At 49.0% G+C, this 18,465-nt stretch overlaps 1 protein-coding gene across 2 annotated transcripts in view; it reads left to right on the top strand.

The window, feature by feature from the left end:
- BEND3 (BEN domain containing 3) overlaps nucleotides 1–16,187 on the top strand; it is a 41,391-nt gene extending 25,204 nt beyond the window's left edge. For both annotated transcript variants that reach the window (XM_045842692.1, XM_045842693.1), the window contains one exon: nucleotides 10,420–16,187. In XM_045842692.1, coding sequence (XP_045698648.1) covers nucleotides 10,420–12,666 — 2,247 coding nt within the window. In that variant the 3' untranslated portion in view covers nucleotides 12,667–16,187. The remainder of the gene's footprint in view (nucleotides 1–10,419) is intronic.
- The last annotated feature ends 2,278 nt before the right edge of the window (nucleotides 16,188–18,465 follow it).

Genomic DNA, 18,465 nt, shown 5'->3' with positions numbered 1-18,465 from the left:
CTTATTGTATGCTTGTTGGCAGTATGAGGATGATCTGAATGGGAAAAGCCGTGAGGGCAGAGGTCACGTTTGCCTTGTTCCCTGTGTGCCCGTGGCCAGCACAGTGCCGGCTGTGTCCGGCACTCATTAATATTTGCTTACTGGTTCTGTGTGGTAGGGAGCTCCTCCATACCTAATTGCTAAACCATATCTGATCAATCGATGATTATGGTGGTGATGATATGAAGAAGGAGAGAAAAGTTCTGTTGAAAATGAAAAAGGTAAGCATCACTCTGCCTCAGTTTTTTGGAGGGGGGGTGATGCAAGCCCCCTAGGTGGCATGTCACATGGTCCCCCCTTGATGCCACATTAGTTCTCAGCCCCCTACTCTCTAGGAAGGCATGCTGCTTTCCTGGTGTTCCCATTAGCTGGCTCTCTGGGCAACATTTAGCAATTCATCATTTGTTGAACCGAGTTTAGTGACTGCTCTTAGAGGGTTTGGAGTCCTGAGACAGCTGTTTAATCCCAGGAGCAGGAGCATCTCCACGGTGACCCAGTCCCTGGGATGATTCTGAGCACGGACATGTGGAATCTCCCCTAAACTTGCCCCTCACTTGTAACCAACATCAATCTCTTTTTGTTTAAATTCTCCAGCTGAGAGATTTGGGCGTCCCCTCCTGGGTCTGAGGGTGCTGGTGGTGGGTGAAATGCCCTGATCCAATCCAGGACAGACGCTGGTACTGTGGAGCTGAGCGATGCCGCAGAGTTCCCATATGGTTGGAAGATGAGCCTTGGAGAACTGCGAAGGGTGTCAGCCAGACACCCAGTGCCAAGTAGCACAGATTTAAAGATTTCTTGATACTCTAGACAGCGGAGCAGAGATTTTATCAGCAGCCGCAAACGCAGCCAGCCCATCGTCGCCTTGTCAGCGTGTGTGGAATAGATTAGAGCGCTGAGTTGACAGGACACCCGTGTGGGGACACCTAACCTCCTCTTTGGTGCTTGTGTTGTGTTTCCTGGCGAACTGTGTATCCGAGGTCTCTGGGAGTGAGGAATGTTGCCCTCTACTGGGACTCTGAGTTTTTTATTCAAGCAAGTTAGCCAAAAATGTTTCAGCTGGTGGCAGTGTTTCTCATATGCTTGGTAGAAGCGGAAATATTTTTATTAATGAGGCAGAATATTGAGAATTATAGGGGGGATTTCCAGTTCCCACATACTCTGGCCTCCCGCCTGCTCCGGGGAGGTGGGGGCGCCAACAACTCCTGTTTGTTGTTGGTATTCAGACAATTCAGGCAGAAACTTTTCCCTCTGCTCACTGTCTGCGCTGCGGATTAATTAGGTCAGAGCTCCCTCTAGAACAGGTACCCCTGCTGCGTGGAGGTTGAGTTTCTGGTGATCTCTCTGCACAGAACCTTTTTAAAAGTGTTAATGAAGTCACTTGTCAAGCAAAGATGACCCCTGTTCTAAAGTCACTCCTAATGCAGTGATGGTTTCTTTGATGATGGGCATTACAGACTCCAATTTCTGTGCACGTGGGTAAAACCTCATGGCAGTCTCATGATTGGGACCTCCAGAACTATTTTGGTGGACTAGAATTTAATGGTGAATAAGTCTCTAAAGGTCTAACTTGCTTGCTAATTCCAGTCTGCAGGAATTAGCAAGCAAGGCACTTTTAACTTATGTGGACCGTGCTGCTTTTCCGCAGTGACCCAGAGCCATAAACCCACCTTCGAGAGAAGTACAGCTCTCATGTGTGGGTTTATATGTAATTATGTAGGTGCACACAAGGGACATGGAATAAAACTTTCCCGAATTTAATTACTGAGTGTGGTGCACTCTGGTATTTTCTGTTTTCTTTCTTCCTGCCCCTTTTTTCTCCACACTTCCTCCTGCCCTCCCTCTGTCTTCTCATGCTAGCCGTGATCCATCACGTCAGCGTCCCCACTTACAAATGGCTCACGACCCACTGCTCCAAACGCACTGCATTAGGAGTGAAGACTTTCAACCCCCTCTGTCCCTCCCTTTTTCCAGATTTCTGATGTGCGAGTCTGTGTGCCGGGGGAAGGGGGCTTCCTCCCTTCCTCCTTTTCTTCCTAATCCTTTGCTTTCTGCCAGAGAGTGGAACAAGAAAACATATGAAGAGCTTAAAACCCCACTGTCAGCTCAGCCGCCCTGCCCTCCCCCCTGGCAGACAGGCCTCTGAGATGTGCCTTCCCCGAGTGGCTTACCCTGCTCCTGGTGCTGCAGGGAAGTTCTCTTGTTTCCTGGATGAGAGTACCGGTAATTGTTGCAACTAGTTTTGTAAAAGGCTCACAGTATAACCTCTGCCCTGGCTTGGAAGTAACATTGTTTAATCATATTGTAATAATAAATATTAAGTACTTGCTGTGATCAGACACGGGCTCTTTGCTTTCCGTACATTATCTAACTAAGTCCCCATTCCCCTGTGAGACAGGGACCCTTACTTAACCCTGGGTCACACATAGGAAGCTGAGCCATGAAGGTCATGTGATGTGGCCAAGGTCACACAGAGGACAGCCTGGTGGTTGAGCTGAACTCTTATCCGCTCCTTTCAACCTGTCTACAGCCACATAATTCGTGAAGCAAGTGGCTTAAGGGACTGCTCCTTGGGTGGTAGACCCCAACTCTGCTTTAAACACCCACGCATGTGGTTGGCCAGCATTCACTGAGCTCTTTTGTGTCCCAGGCACTTTGCTAGGCACTGGGGGTAGACTCAGGAATGATCTGGTCCCGCCATGTAACCAACTACGCTGCAGTGGGATGAGGATGGGGACGGCTTGGTGAGGAGACCCCAGGAGGGACTGGGACGGGGAGCAGGCTCCCCAAACCCAGCACATCCCTGGTCTTGTGCTCTTGGGAAGTGTGGGAGTGGTGAGGCACAGGAGGGCCTGGTGCCTCTCACCCTTCATTAGCTTAGACAAGCAAACCCTGAGAAAGTACTGGGCAGCTCCGTGGGATAATTAAAACAGAAGAATTCCTATATCTTCAGGTTCCTAGGAGAGTAAAGTAGCCTTTCTTTTGCATGGTTATCAACAGAGATGTAAGAGAAAAATTAACCTTTCCGGAACATGAGCCAGATTATTTTGTTATCTAAGAGGGTCCAGAAAGTACTTAAGTAATTGATTAATTTTGAAATATAGGAGGTTCAGAAGGTCAAAGTTTGATTTTTTTTTTTAGTTTATTGGGGTGACATTGATTAATAGGATCAAAGTTTTATGTTTACGTGGCCTCGTGGTCTGTTATCACCCTGGGCCTACCTGTTCTCGGTACCATGTTGCTCACCTGCCATTGTAAATGTGGCCTCTTGAGATTGTCTCCTTGCCCCACAAGAGAAAAAACATCTCGTGTACTGGCTTATGCTGGCATTAGTTAGCTGAAGGCTTACAGATGACATTGAATCTGCCTGGATGAGAAAAACTGGGAGCAGACAATGTCTTCTAGGCCCTGGCACTCAGAGAGGACCCACAGCACAGCCAGGAGTTTGCTAGAAATGCAGGCCCAGGGATCAGAATCTGCATTCTATTAAGACCCCAGGTGACTCGAACTAGAGTTTCAGAAGCCCTGGGCCGGGCTGAGCCAACCACGTTTCCCAGGTGTGGAAGCATCCCCAGGAGGCACTTCCTGTCCGCAGTCTCCTGGGGCACTCGCATGCTGGTGGCAGCCGATGCTTTGTGCTGTGGCCCTGCATGCTCCCCTGACACCCGCAGCTCGCCAGTTAGCTCTTCTGCTTAAACAAACCTCCAGAAATATATCCCCGTACATCATGGGGTCAAATTCAACATTAGTCAAAAACAGCTTTATAAAGTTAGGACTGAAATACAACGAATGGCACATACTTAAAGTGTACCATTTGGTAAGTTTTGACGTGTGTATCAGTGAAGCCATCACCACGATAATAAACATCTGTCACAACTACCATTAAAGTTTTGTGCCCCTTTGCATCCTCCCTGCACCCCCACACACCCACTAATCTACTTTCTGTCACTAGAGATAAGTCTGCATTTTCTAGAAATTTATGTGAATGGAATCATACAATATGGCCTCTTCTGGTTGTCTGGCTTCTTGTAGCATGATTACTTTGAGATTGATCGTGACCACCATGTGTAACAGTCTTGTTCCGAGTAGTATTCCATTGTACAAATATAACAGTTTGCTTATAGACTTGTTAATGAAAATTTGGGTTGTTTCCTGTTTGGGGCTATTTACAAATAGGGCTGCCACGAACATTTGCTTTGAAGTATTTATATGATCTTGTGCTTTCATCTTGCTTGGTAAATAAATACCTAGGAATGGAATGCCTGGATCATATGGTCCATGTATGTTTAACTTTTGTGGAAAGTACCAAGGTTTTCCAAATGGTTATTCCGTTTTCTCTCCCCACCAGCCGTGCCTGCAGTTGCTGCTGCTTCACGTTGTCTCCAGTGCTCTGTGTTGTCTTTTTCATTGTGGTTTTGATTTGCATGTTAATAATAAGCATTTTTTAATGTGCTTATTGGCCATTTATGTATGTTCTTTGAAGTAGCTGTTGAAATAGTTGATTGGGTTGTATATTACTGTGTTTGAGAGTCCTTTTAGTACTCCAGGTTCAAGTCCTTTATCAAATAAATGATTTGTCAGTGTTTTCTTCCAATCTGGGCTTCTTTTCATTCTTTTCACAGTGTCCGTCAAAGAGCACAAGTTTTTGATTTTGATGAAATCCCGTATATCAATTTGTTCTCTTATGGCTTGTAGTGTTCTATTAGAATTTTAAGTTAGATTTTATATTTAGGTCCATGATCCATTTTGAATTCATTTTTGCATATGGAACATGGTAGGATGAACCAGCATCATTTGTGGGAAAGATTATCCTTTCTCCACTGACTTGTCTTTGAACCTTTCTTGAAAATCACCTGTCCAAGCCCTGGCTGGCATAGCTCAGTGGAATGAGCTCGGGCTGTGAACCAAAGTGTCACAGGTTCGATTCCCAGTCAGGGTACATACCTGGGTTGCAGGCCATGACCCCCAGCAACCACACATTGATGTTTCTCTCTCTCTCTCTCTCTTTCTCCCTCCCTTCCCTCTCTAAGAATAAATAAATAAAATCTTAAAAAAAAAAAAAGAAAAGAAAATCACCTGTCCATACATATGTAGATAAGCCTCTTAAAAAATGTTCGAGGCCTTGTCGATAGGGAAGATTCCTGATGAAAGCAGTGAGAACTCTGGGCTCTCAGTGGTCAGGATGACTGCTGTCCAGTGGTGGAGTTTGCAGTCCAGCTTTGGGGTCCCAATAGAGTGTTTTGGGCTTTGCTGGGAGTCCTACAGCAATGGACCTGCAGAGTGTACCATCCCTGGGATTTGAACCAGTCCCTCAAATCATTTTTGATAGGGCGTAAGTCTCTCACAGGCCTCTGTTGAGCAAGGCTAGAGGACATGTTGAAAGTACCCTTTTATTTTTTTAATTTTTTTAAATTACATTTTATTGATTGTGCTATTATAGTTGTCCTGATATTTCCCCCTTTGCCCTCCTCTACCCAGCATCCCCGACTCCCTCAGGCAGTCCCCACTCCATTGTTCATGTCCATGGGTCATGTGTATGAGTTTCTTGACTACTCCATTTCCTGTGCTGTACTTTACATCCCCGTGGCTATTCTGTAACTATCTACTTGTACTTCTGAACCCCCTCACCTCCTCACCCATCCACCCACACTCCCTCCATCTGTCAACCATTAAAACACTCTGTGTCCATGATTCTGTCTGTTCTTGTTTGCTTATTTTTTTTTTTAGATTCAATTGTTGATACATATGTATCTTTGCCATTTTATTCTTCATAGTTTTTATCTTCTTTTTCTTAACTAAGTACCTTTAACATTCCATGTAGTAACAGTTTGGTGATAATGAACTCCTTTAGTTTTTTTTCTTGTCTGGGAAGCTCTTTACCTGCCCTACGATTCTAAATGATGGCATTGCTGGGCAGAGCAATCTTGGCTGTAGGTCCCTGCTTCTCATGACTTTCAATATTTCTTGCCAGTCCCTTCTAGTCTGCAAAGTTTCTTTTGAGAAATCAGCTGACAGTCTTATGGGAACTCCTTTGTAGGTAACTAATTTCTTTTCCCTTGCTGCATTTAAGACACTCTCTTTATCTTTAACCTTTGGCATTATTATATAATGCGTCTTGGAGTGGGCCTCTTTGCATCCATCTTGTTTGAGACTCTACTTCCTGGATCACCATGGATCTCCATTGCTGTAGAAATAGACTTGCATGTCTATTTCTTTCACCAACTTAGGGAAGTTTTTGTTCATTATTTTTTCAAATAGATTTCCAGTTTCTTTCTCTCTCTCTTCTTCTGCCACCCATGTGATGGGAAGGTTGAACCTCTTGAAGTTGTCCCAGAAGCTGCTTATAGTATCCTCATTTTTTTACATTCTTTTTTCTTCTTCAGATTGGTAGTTTTTTTCTTACTTATGTTCCCAGTCATTGATTTGATTCTCAACTTCATCTGCTCTACTGTTGTTTCCCTGTCAATTGTCCTTTATTTCAATTAGTGTTTCCTTTGTTTCTGACTGGAGTTTTTTATGCTGTTGAGGTTCTCACTAAGTTCCTTGAGCATCCTTATAACCAGTGGTTTGAACTCTGCATCTGATAGACTGCTTATCTCCATTTTGTTTAGTTCTTTTTCTGGAGTTTTGATCTGTTCTTACATTTGTGGTCATGTTTGTCTCCTCATTTTGGCAGCCTCCCTATGTTTGTTTCTATGTACTAGGTAGAGCTGCTTTGACTCAGTGCCTTGGTAGTGTGGCCTAATGTACTAGGTGTCCTGTAGGGTCCAGTGGCACAGCCTCCCCTATCACCCAAGCTGTGTACTCAAGGTGCACCCTTCATGTGGGCTCAGTACACCCTCCTGTTGTAGTTGAGCCTTGGTTGCTGTTGGCAGGTCAATGGGAGGGATATACCCAGCCCCGTTAACTGTGAGGACTGGCTGTGACCACTGACTACCAATCTCCGCCCTGTGTGGAGGATCAGCTGCGCAAGGACAGGGTAGTGGTACTCCAATGTGGCCTATAGCTGCCCACGGGATGCACTGGCCCTGGGGTTTCCTGGGTGTGTAAGCCAAGGTCAGCCCCCACAGGTGTTTTGCCCAGGTCACACTGCCTAAACTATAAAGCAAACTGAGTTGGCTGCTACTTGTGCTGGGCTTGGTGATTCCCAGGCAAAGCCAAGCTGTGAATCTGGGCTGGCTGCTGCTAGTGCTGGGCCTGGGGCTCACTAAAGCCAGGTGTTGCTGTTGGAGAACTTTTGGGAAGTTGTGAAGCCTGAGCTAAGACCAGCCATTCATATGGAAAAGAAGGTTGGGTGGGCCCGTAAGTTGGGTGGGGTGGAATATCTGGTGATCTGCAAGGCTGGTCACAAAGTGATAGCCAGGTTGATGGAATCTCAGATACGGCATGAGTTTGCTAGCTCAGCTCAGTCTGGATAAATGTAGGTGTTTTTTTTTCTTTTCTTTTTTTTAATATTCTATTGATTATGCTATTACAGTTGTACCATTTCCCCCCTTCTCTCCCCTCCACCCTGCACACCCGCTCCCACCCACATTCCCCCCTTTAGTCATGTCCATGTGTCATACATATAAGTTCTTTGGCTTTTACATTTCCCATACTATTCTTGCCCTCCCCCTGTCTGTTTTCTACCTACCATCTGTGCTACTTATTCTCTGTACCTTTTCCCCCTCTCTTCCCCTCCCACTCCCCTGTTGATAACACTCCATGCCATCTCCATTGCTGTGGTTTTGTTCCTGTTCTGGTTGTTTGCTTAGTTTGCTTTTGTTTTTGTTTTAGGTGTGGTTGTTCATGATTGTGAGTTTGCTGTCATTTTACTGTTCATATTTTTTATTATTTTCTTTTTCTTAGATAAATCCCTTTAACATTTCACATAATACAGGCTTGGTGATGATGAACTCCTTTAACTTGACCTTATCTGAGAAGCACTTTATCTGCCCTTCCCTTCTAAATGAAAGCTTGGATAGAGCAATCTTGGTTGTAGGTCCTTGCCTTTCATGACTTCTTGGAATACTTCTTGGAATACTTGGAATACTTGGAATACTTCTTTTCAGCCCCTTCTTGCCTGCAAGGTCTCTTTTGAGAAATCAGCTGACAGTCTGATGGGAACTCCTTTGTAGGTAACTGCCTCCTTATCTTTTGCTGCTTCTAGGATTCTCTCCTTCATTTTTACCTTGGCTAATATAATTATGGTGTGTTCCTCCTTGGGTCCAGCTTCTTTGGGACTCTCTGAGCTTCCTGGACTTCCTGGAAGTCTATTTCCTTTGCCAGAGTTGGGGAAGTTCTCCTTTATTATTGTTCAAGTAAGTTTTCCACTTGTTGCTCTTCCTCTTCCCCTTCTGGTACTCCTATAATTTGGATGTTGGAACGTTTAAAGATATCCTGGAGGTTCCTAAGCTTCTCCTCATTTTTTTGAATTCTTATTTCTCCATTCTTTTCTGTTTGGTTGATTCTTTCTTCCTTCTGGTCCACTCTATTGTTTTGAGTCCCAGTTTCCTTCCCATCACTATTGGTTCCTTGTACATTTTCCTTCATTTCACTTAGCATAGCCCTCATGTTTTTTCATCTAATTTGTGATGAAATTCAACCAATTCTGTGAGCATCCTGATTACCAATGTTTTGAACTGTGCATCTGATAGGTCAGCTATCCCTTCGTCGCTTAGTTGTATTTGTTCTGGAGCTTTGATCTGTTCTTTCATTTGGGCCATTTTTTTTTTTTCTTGAAGCGCCTGTTATGTATGAGGGGCAGAGCCTTAGGTGTTCACCAGGGTGGGTAACTCAGTTGCTGGGTTGTGACACTGTATGTGGGGGAGGGTCCGAGAAGGAACAGTGGTGCTTGCTCGGCTCTCTGCCAGATTTCAATCACTTCCCGCACTTCCCACAAGCAAAGTGGGCCCTTCTGGTGCTGATTCCCGAGTGGATGGGCCTGTGTATATTCTAGGACCCTGTGGGTCTCTCCAGTGAACTCTCCTGTGGGGCTGGGAGTCTCTCCTGCTGCTGCCTCAACCCCCACAGGTGTTTTCAGTCAGAGGTTTGAGGCTTTATTTCCCCGCACTGGGGCCCTGGGTGGCTCAGTCTGTTCTGCTCCCCAGTTTTTCCTCCCGGTTTATCTGTGCTCGAATGTGGGACTACCTGGTCCATCAGCCGCTGTCTTGCCGGCCAGCTGCAGCCTTGCACACCCATTCCACAATCCAGCACCTCACTCGCCCCAGTCCTCTATCTGCCACCTTGCTGAGAGTCCTCTCTGCCCAGCTGCCCATCTCTGCCCCTCCTACCAGTCTGGGTGAATGTTTCTTCTTTAATTCTTTGGTTGTCACTTCCATACAGTTTGATATTCTGGCAGTTCTGGTTGTTTTTTTGTTTTTAAATTGTCCTTCTTTTGGTTGTGTGAGGAAGCACAGTGTGTCTACCTACACCTCCATCTTGGCTGGAAGTCCAGGATGTAGTTTTTTAATTCTGTTGTTGTCAGACTTCCATTCAGCTCAATTTCTGACAGTTCTGAGTGATGGTGGTTTTGTATTTTAGTTGTAATTTTGCTGTGGTTGTGAGAAGAGGAGAGCCTTGTCTGCCTACACTGCCATCTCGCAAGTACCCTTTTAGATGCATGAGCACACGGTAGTTCATTACATACAGTGGGTGACTTAGGACAGTGGGGCGTAGTTCTGTCCTGGAACACTGGTCAGGAAGGGCTGATGCACTGACAAGGAGACCAAGGCTTAGAAACCTGGGAGGCCCCATCATTTCATGGAGTCTCGCAGTTGCACGGGCTCTGGAGATTCCAGGCCCTTTTCTGGTCTGAAACAAGACATGATTTCAGGCGTGGTGGAGTTGGTGGCACAATGCCACTGTCCGGACCTTTTGTCCCTGCTCACCGCTATGCATCTCAGCTGTCCTGAGTGGTGACGTCTGTTCTCCTAGAGCTGCAGCCTGGAGGACATGCCACAGCTGCCGGGGGCAGGAGTGATTATAACACCCCTGCCTGAGAGCACTGGAGTCTGAGCTGATGAGGTGACCTGCCCGTCCGTGGCAGAGCTGCCACAGGAGCTTCTCGTGTTCCCATGGGTTCACTCCCGTCCTGAGCAGGTTCCTGCCTGGCCTCGCTAGCCCCTGTGCTCACCTCCTGTCAGGCCTTGTGAGCAACAAGCCCAGTGCCTGGGCCCTGCAGCAACCTGAAGCCTCCCCAGTCCCCTCTGAGTCTCTCAGGGTGGAGGAAGCGTGAGCAGGTTTTTGCGCTGGGATTCTGGGACAGGCCGGATGACTCCAGGGCAAGGCAAAGCATTTCTTCAGATGCTCCTGCGATTGACCTTGGTCCCTGTGTGTGTGTGACAGACCTCTGTCTAGTGTGGTAAATTAGAACACCCCCCTAACACAGCTTTTGTTTTCCAGGCACTTCTAGCAGGCATGAGGAACCGGGAAAACAGCTCGCCCTGCCAGGGCAATGGGGAGCAGACTGGCAGGGGCAAGAACTTGGTTTCTGTGTGGCCGGGCGAGGAGGAGCCCTGCGGTGACCTGAGCGCCCCCTCCTACAAGAAGCCCCTGTACGGCATCTCGCACAAGATCATGGAGAAGAAGAACCCTCCTGCAGGGGACATGCTCAGCACATATGAGCTCTTGGAGAAGGCAAACCCCAGCAACAGCCCCTCGCCACTGCGGCTCCTGAACGAGACACAGAAGCGGGACAGTGTCGGTGCGGCTGCAGCCACCGACAGCGACCCCAACATCTACTTTCTAATCCAGAAGATGTTCTACATGCTCAACACACTGTCCTCCAACATGTCGCAGCTGCACAGCAAGGTGGACCTGCTGTCCCTGGAGGTGAGCCGCATTAAGAAACAGGTGAGTCCTACAGAGATGGTGGCCAAGTTCCAGCCACCCCCTGAGTACCAGCTGACCGCCGCCGAACTCAAGCAGATCGTGGACCAGAGCCTGTCGGGCGGCGACCTGGCCTGTCGCCTGCTGGTGCAGCTCTTCCCCGAGCTCTTTAGCGACGTGGACTTCTCCCGGGGCTGCAGTGCCTGCGGCTTTGCAGCCAAGAGGAAGCTGGAGTCGCTGCACCTGCAGCTCATCCGCAACTATGTGGAGGTCTACTACCCCTCGGTGAAGGACACGGCCGTGTGGCAGGCCGAGTGCCTGCCCCAGCTGAACGACTTCTTCAGCCGCTTCTGGGCCCAGCGGGAAATGGAGGACAGCCAGCCGGGGAGCCAGGTCGCTGGCTTCTTCGAGGCTGAGCAGGTGGACCCCAGCCACTTCCTGGACAACAAAGACCAGGAGGAGGCCCTGTCCCTGGATCGGAGCAGCACCATAGCCTCCGACCATGTGGTGGACACACAGGACCTCACCGAGTTCCTGGACGAAGCCTCGTCGCCAGGAGAGTTCGCGGTCTTCCTCCTGCACCGGCTCTTCCCCGAGCTCTTTGACCACCGGAAGCTGGGCGAGCAGTACAGCTGCTATGGGGACGCCGGCAAGCAGGAGCTGGACCCGCAGAGGCTGCAGATCATCCGCAACTACACGGAGATCTACTTCCCCGACATGCAGGAGGAGGAGGCCTGGCTGCATCAGTGTGCCCAGCGTATCAACGATGAGCTGGAGGGGCTGGGGCTGGACGGGGGCAGCGAGGGGGATCCCCCTCGGGACGACTGCTACGACTCCTCCAGCCTGCCCGACGACATCTCAGTGGTCAAAGTGGAGGACAGCTTCGAGGGTGAGCGGCCAGGCCGGCGGTCCAAGAAGATCTGGCTGGTGCCCATTGACTTTGACAAGCTGGAGATCCCTCAGCCTGACTTCGAGGTGCCGGGTGCCGACTGCCTGCTCAGCAAGGAGCAGCTGCGCAGCATCTATGAGAGCAGCCTGTCCATCGGCAACTTTGCCTCACGCCTGCTGGTGCACCTCTTCCCCGAACTCTTCACGCACGAGAACCTGCGCAAGCAGTACAACTGCAGCGGCTCCCTGGGCAAAAAGCAGCTGGACCCTTCCCGCATCAAGCTCATTCGCCATTATGTGCAGCTGCTCTACCCCCGGGCCAAGAACGACCGGGTCTGGACGCTGGAGTTTGTGGGCAAACTGGACGAGCGCTGCCGGCGCCGGGACACGGAGCAGAGGCGCTCCTACCAGCAGCAGCGCAAAGTCCACGTGCCAGGCCCCGAGTGCAGAGACCTGGCGAGCTATGCAATCAACCCCGAGAGGTTCCGAGAGGAATTTGAAGGGCCCCCACTGCCCCCTGAGAGAAGCAGCAAGGACTTCTGCAAGATCCCTCTGGACGAGCTGGTGGTCCCGTCGCCCGACTTCCCGGTGCCTTCCCCGTACCTGCTGTCGGACAAGGAGGTGCGCGAGATCGTGCAGCAGAGCCTCTCGGTGGGCAACTTCGCTGCCCGGCTCCTCGTCAGGCTCTTCCCCGAACTCTTCACGGCCGAGAACCTCCGGCTGCAGTACAACCACTCTGGGGCCTGCAACAAGAAGCAGCTGGACCCCACACGGCTCCGGCTCATCCGCCACTATGTGGAGGCCGTGTACCCCGTGGAGAAGATGGAAGAGGTGTGGCACTACGAATGTATCCCCAGCATCGACGAACGGTGCCGCCGCCCCAACAGGAAAAAATGTGACATCCTGAAGAAAGCCAAGAAAGTGGAGAAGTGACGGGTAGCCAAGGGCCTGGGCCTTCTCGGGAGCATGTGTATGGTACCCACAGACTCGCACCTTACGTCGGTGGGAAGGGGCTCACTACTTTGCACATGTACACACCCACCCCACTACAAGAAAGAAGCCTTACGTTTGGTGTCTCCCACTTCTGACTTTGGCCCTGAGTCCCCGGCGGTGCAGCCAGTGTGGGGGTGGCTGGGCTGGGAGAGCAGAGGCCTCAGGAGCAGGGGTTCTCTCGCCTTGGCTCTGTCCCCCCCTTCTTCTCGATTTGAAATGCAAATTCAGCAACTCTCTTGTTCCTCTGCCCACATTTTACATCTTCCATTTTTATCAGTTCCTTTTGTAGCTGTTGTTGTTGTTGAAAGGAAATCCCTTTTTAAAAGATCATTGGGCTCTTCTTTAAAAGGAATCTTTTAAATATTCAAGGTGAACTACTGTTAGGTGGCTTCAGTTACTGGGATTTCTTTTCAAGGTAGTTTCAGATTTATGGAATTTTTAGAATGGCCACATTTGGGTGTGATGGCTGATAGTAACTTCAGGTGGTGCAGAGACCCACTCTACTGACCCTGCCTTTCACATCCGGTTTCGGAAGAGCCGAGATGCCCCTGGATGGCAGTAGATGGGGTGGAATAGTGTGGTGTCCTCTCTGCCCTGGGGTGCTCCTTCCCTTCCGCCACAGCGCGAAGGTCAGGGCTTCCTCACGGCCTGGCCTGTTCGGCATTGCCGGGTCAGTAGAATGTGGGGCTCACTCTCTGTAGACAAGAACACTGGATGATGATGATGATGATGATGATGATGATGATGATATGAATGTAGATAGACATGGAAACATGTTCACGGTGTCATGTGAGCTGTGTCCTTCCACTTGCCTCTTTTTTTCTCCACATGAGGATGCTGGTTGGAGGGGTAGACACATTTCCTTGGAGAACAGTGTGTGTGAATAATTGGCTTCTTGTTTGATTTAAGGATGGGTCTCTTTGGACTCGCCGAGAACTGTTTACTTTCTGTGTGTGTGTGTGTGTGTGCGCGCGCGCAGAACCGGGGTTCTGGGAGCTGTGTGTGTGTGTGTGTCCTTCCCCACAGTGCAGTGTCCGCTCCTCCGCTCAGTGTGTGTCCGTGGTCCTCAGGGTGGGCCCAGCCCCTCGGGCCTTCTCGGGGACGCCTGCTGTTGGGAGGACACGGTTGTCTGAGTGGGACACCCATGTCCGTTCCCAGGGTCCACTCAGAGCTCTCCCCTCAGACCCCCTAGAAGAGCCTGCTGTCCTCCATCCGGCTGGTCCCTTGGCCTTGGGGTGAGACATTTCTTCTCACTGGTTGAGAAGGTCAAACTGCTTCAGGCTAGTGGTGTGTTCTCCAAGAGTTCTAACCAGGAAACTTCTCAAATAGTTAAAGTCCTTAAAAACAATACTTTTATTTATCAGACTTTGGGGGCCAAATGCCTAGGAGGGAAGGGAAACAGTCTAACTCAAACTGAATACATCATACCAGAAGCCCGAAAAAATGAGTGAGTCACACAGGGTAGTCATAAAACCTTTGTGGCTTAATATTTTGCTACCTTAAAATGCAGAAATAATAGAAACAATCTGTGAATTGTCTTTATGCAGCTGATTAGGACTTCAGTTCTGCTGGCTGTATGACATAATTTTGCCTGTACCGAGCAGGCTTTGTTTTTTTTTTTTTAATATATATGACAGGATTCTGAGCAATGTAAACTTGCTGGTGTAACTTAAGTAAATTCGCTTTTAAATGTCACTTACAGATTATTTCTGTTGCAACTGCAGGCCTCAAATTTCTGAAATTTAGAAATGTGCAGGGATTTAATGACTCTCACCTACCCACACATGCGCGCATACTTTTCTTATTAAAAAACTGAAGGGAGATGAAGGGGACCTACATAAATACCAAGTTCAACCGCTTTGTGCCTGGAAAGAAGAAGGGACTGCAGCAGCCAGGAGGCTCACTCTCCCCCCATCACCTGGGCCTTTCTCAATGCCTTAGTTACCCACCCCCCCACACACACACACGTGCGTGCATGCACGCTCACACACGCACACGCACGCTCTACCCAAAGATGGCAGTGGCCCTCGCCCACCAGTCCTGCTGGTTGGAGGGTGTGCCGTGGAGTTTGTTCTGGTCTCGAGGATGCATCCAAGAGGATTCCAAGCCATGTGAAATTGTTCTGCTTCCAGGGGGTGGAACGTGACCCGCAACTTCAGAAGCACAATCATTTATTAATAATTTTTATAAAAACCTTACCCACCCACATTAAAGAAATCAACAGGTTCTAGGTTCTAAGAATGAATGCTGTTTCTCCATAACCTAGAGTATGTTCTGTTTTTTGGAAGCTGCATTTCCGTGGTTTCCTCAATACCTTTCCTGCTTAGGGCTTCTTCTCCCCAAACCTTAGACTCCCTTTCAGTGCAGAGAGGTGGACGCACTCGGGGAGCTGTTTGCTGTCCCCCTGGATGACCCCACAAGGGGATGCACGCAGGTCCTGTCTCTTTCTGTATGGCGTCCTCAGTCAGCCATACAGGTAGGCTCAGGGGCAGTTTTTTACACAAAGCAATAGAAGTACAAACTACTTTTTTCAAAATTTCATGTTTTCCATAAAATCTGTTGGTGAATCCCTTCCCCCTCTCCATCTAAATTCTTTTGTTTTTACTTGTTTTTGGATTTTTTGAGGGGGGGGGCCTCGTATCTGGAGAACAAAAGGATTAGCACACACACATTCTGACGTTAAGTAGCATGTCACCACAGGTGTTAGTGTCCCTCGTTTTCTGTGTTTGCAGGTTTTAAAAGAATGTATGAAGGGAGCCTCGAATGTACCGAGTGTTCTAATCCTGCTTCAGTTTGTTCTGGCGGTGTCGGCGCGACGGCAACCGTCTCACAGGGAGTACAGTTTCGTCTTGTGTCGTGGGGGATCGTCTGCCCCTCCCAGTTGGTGTCGGCCCTGCGCCCTCTTTTCTTTAAGTTGGAGGGAGGGCTGTCCCATCAACCAGCCAGTGGGATCTCCGTAGTGATAAGTGGATTCGCTGTTTTAAATGTTAAGAGTCACTGGCCCGACTGGACTACACAGTGTGGCCACTCGGATTCCTATAGAGGCGGCCTCTGTTTCCACCTCCTCCCCCAGATGTCTGCCTCTTGCCCGACTGAGAGGGGGCTGTTTCAAGACCCCTGATTGGGTCATTGGGCTTTGCCGCTGCCCATGTAGGTAGATGATGTGGAGTGGGGTGGGGGCCCAGGGGCTGCTGCCGCCCACTTGCCTTGCGTAGATCCAGCCTTAATGTTTTTTCTGACGTCCTAGTGATAGCAGACCCTGCACAAAGTGGATATCAGAGTTAATACTGTGAGGAGACAAAATAATGAGCATAGTTTTACCAAAGATAATGAAATACCACATAATGTCTGCATTTTACCATTGATTTGAGTGCATCCTTAGAAAACTGAATGTAACAAAAACCCAGGACATTTTTGGAAATTGTATGCTCTCTAGCAACTCTGTGTGAATTTTTATACAAGCACTGTTTTATGAGTTATATAAAATGTTATAAAAAGAAAAATATGGTCTTGTAACATCTTATTTCCTTAGAGAGGGGTCTCTCAGAGCGTGTCTGGGGTGTTTGCCCTTCTGTGCAGCCTCCTCGCCCACTCCCAGGGGAGGACATCGGTGCTCAGGGGCACCTCGGCCTCCGGGGCGCCCACCCTCTGCTGTCAGGGCTACAGTTCACTGGGGTTCGGTCTGTCACAGCTCAGCGACTGTGAAGTCACCAAATAAATGCTAGCCCATTTCTACACAAACCGCTTCCTGGCCACGCAGCGGGAGGGGCATTTGACCTTACCTCTCCTGGGTGGGTATTTGACCTTACCTTTCTGGGCGGGCTGGTGGCTCCCTGCCTGAGGCCAGGCTACTTCCACTCTTTCTCTTTGGTTAAATGGGATGCAGTTCTTCAAAGCTAACATATTATTAACTGGCAGCAAAAGGATACATGTTTTCCTCAACTCTTTGGCTAATTATAAGTCATTAAGTTTAAACAATATTTCATAGTGAAAATAATATCTCAAACTGTCAGAGGAACTTTTTTTTTTTGGTCCAAGGGTCACAATTTCTTATAAAGTGTGTTGTGATTTGGGATTGGAACGCTTCTCCTGCAGTGAGTATTTGCTCAGTTGTGAGCCCTGTGCAGGCTGGGGCTGGCCAGGGGCTGCAGCCCCAAAGGCTAAAAATGCAAGATCAAGTTTAAGCAAGACTTGAAGGAAGCCTTAGCTAAATTCTTTAAGCCCCTTCTAGCTATAAGTATCTTTGTTGTCTACCAAAAAGGAAATTCAGAGAGTTTTAACGTAGGGGAACTTACTTACAAAAACTAGTTCTCAGAGATAAGAGCGCCACACCCAGTTAGTTACCGTTATCGGTGGAATGGTGAGATGGGATGGACTCTTTCTGGAGCTTCCAGATGAATCCGAAATCCCCCGGCCAGAGGTAGGAGAGGGATGGACGTTTACTGAGCCTGCTCCTTCACGTGGCACCTAGCATCCGTTCACCATGTACCTGTGCCAGTCCCACTGAGAGCTGTACCTGGGTCCTCTCTCAGAATCCCCTCACAGACCCTGTGAGGTAGGTTCCGTAGCTATGCCTATTAAGACAAGAAAGCTCAGGCCCTGAATGATGTTGATGTCATCTCTTTTAACTCTCATAACAAGGCAGTGTTCGGGCACTGTTGTCTTTGTTTTGTGATAAGGAAGGAGAGAGAAGTCTGTTTGTTGCCCAAGTCGACATAACTTGCAAATCGCAGGGCTAGGATTTGAATCCACGTTTGCCTCGACCCTGTCACGTATCTCAGGAGCTCAGCGCCCCGAGCCACAGGGCATACGGGCTCAGATCCCGAGAGAGTCGCAGGTCGCTGCCTTGTCCCCCACATCCTCCACGCCTCCGGGGGGCTTAGGCATGGACATGCTGGTTTTAGAATCGCCCTGGGTGAAATGATCGTGGGAAATGTGGACAGACATGTGCTGGGAAGAGTACATCTGTTGTGACTGTGAAATGAACTGCTCTGGATCGCATTCCCTGGGGGTGGAGCCTGAGATGGGGGTTTTCGTGCACGAGCCGGAGCAAGAGGAAAGCAGGATGGGGCCAGGGAAGGTCATGAGCAGGAGTCTGGTTTTCACCGCCTCAGCTTCATTCCCATCCACGGAGCAGCCCCAGAACATGAACTGCCGGGTACTGATGTGTCTGACATAGTGCCCACAGGAACAGGATAGCCCGCCTGGCCGGGGGGCCCCCTTTGACTCCAGAAGAGCCACTGGCCCACAACAGCTACAAGATGGGTGCAGTGGCAAAGGGGACCTGGGCGGGAATCCATCAACACCCACGAGAACCACCAGAGGTTCTGATTCAGTAGGTTTCCAGCAGAACCACCAGAGGTTCTGATTCGGTAGGTTTGGGGTGGGGCCTAAGAATTTGCATTCCCAGGTGATGCTGTGCTAATGTTGGGGGGCTGCACTCTGAGAACTCCCGCACTACGGTGACCACAGAACTCACTGTGAGTTAATGTGCATATGCAGAAATGGGAGGCTTAGTACTTTCCTGGTTATTAGAAATAGATCTCAGCTAAAATAAGTGGTTTCCTGTTGTGTTAAAATAAAAGCGACTACTTAACTAGTGGCAAACCAAATCTCAGCTGTTGTCGGGTCAGTGGGAAGAGGCAGGTTTCCGTATGCTTCAGCATCAGGGTGTAGGAGCGCCGGCCAAATTGTGATGGCTTTGCCAGAACATTTCTGCATGGCTAAGCATGTCCGCTG

The sequence above is a fragment of the Phyllostomus hastatus genome, unplaced genomic scaffold (genome assembly GCF_019186645.2).
Source record: "Phyllostomus hastatus isolate PE091 unplaced genomic scaffold, TTU_PhHast_1.1 phas_contig_40, whole genome shotgun sequence".
Classification (NCBI taxonomy): domain Eukaryota; kingdom Metazoa; phylum Chordata; class Mammalia; order Chiroptera; family Phyllostomidae; genus Phyllostomus; species Phyllostomus hastatus.
Note: the sequence above shows the minus strand (reverse complement) of the source record. Positions and strands in the feature narration are given on the sequence as shown.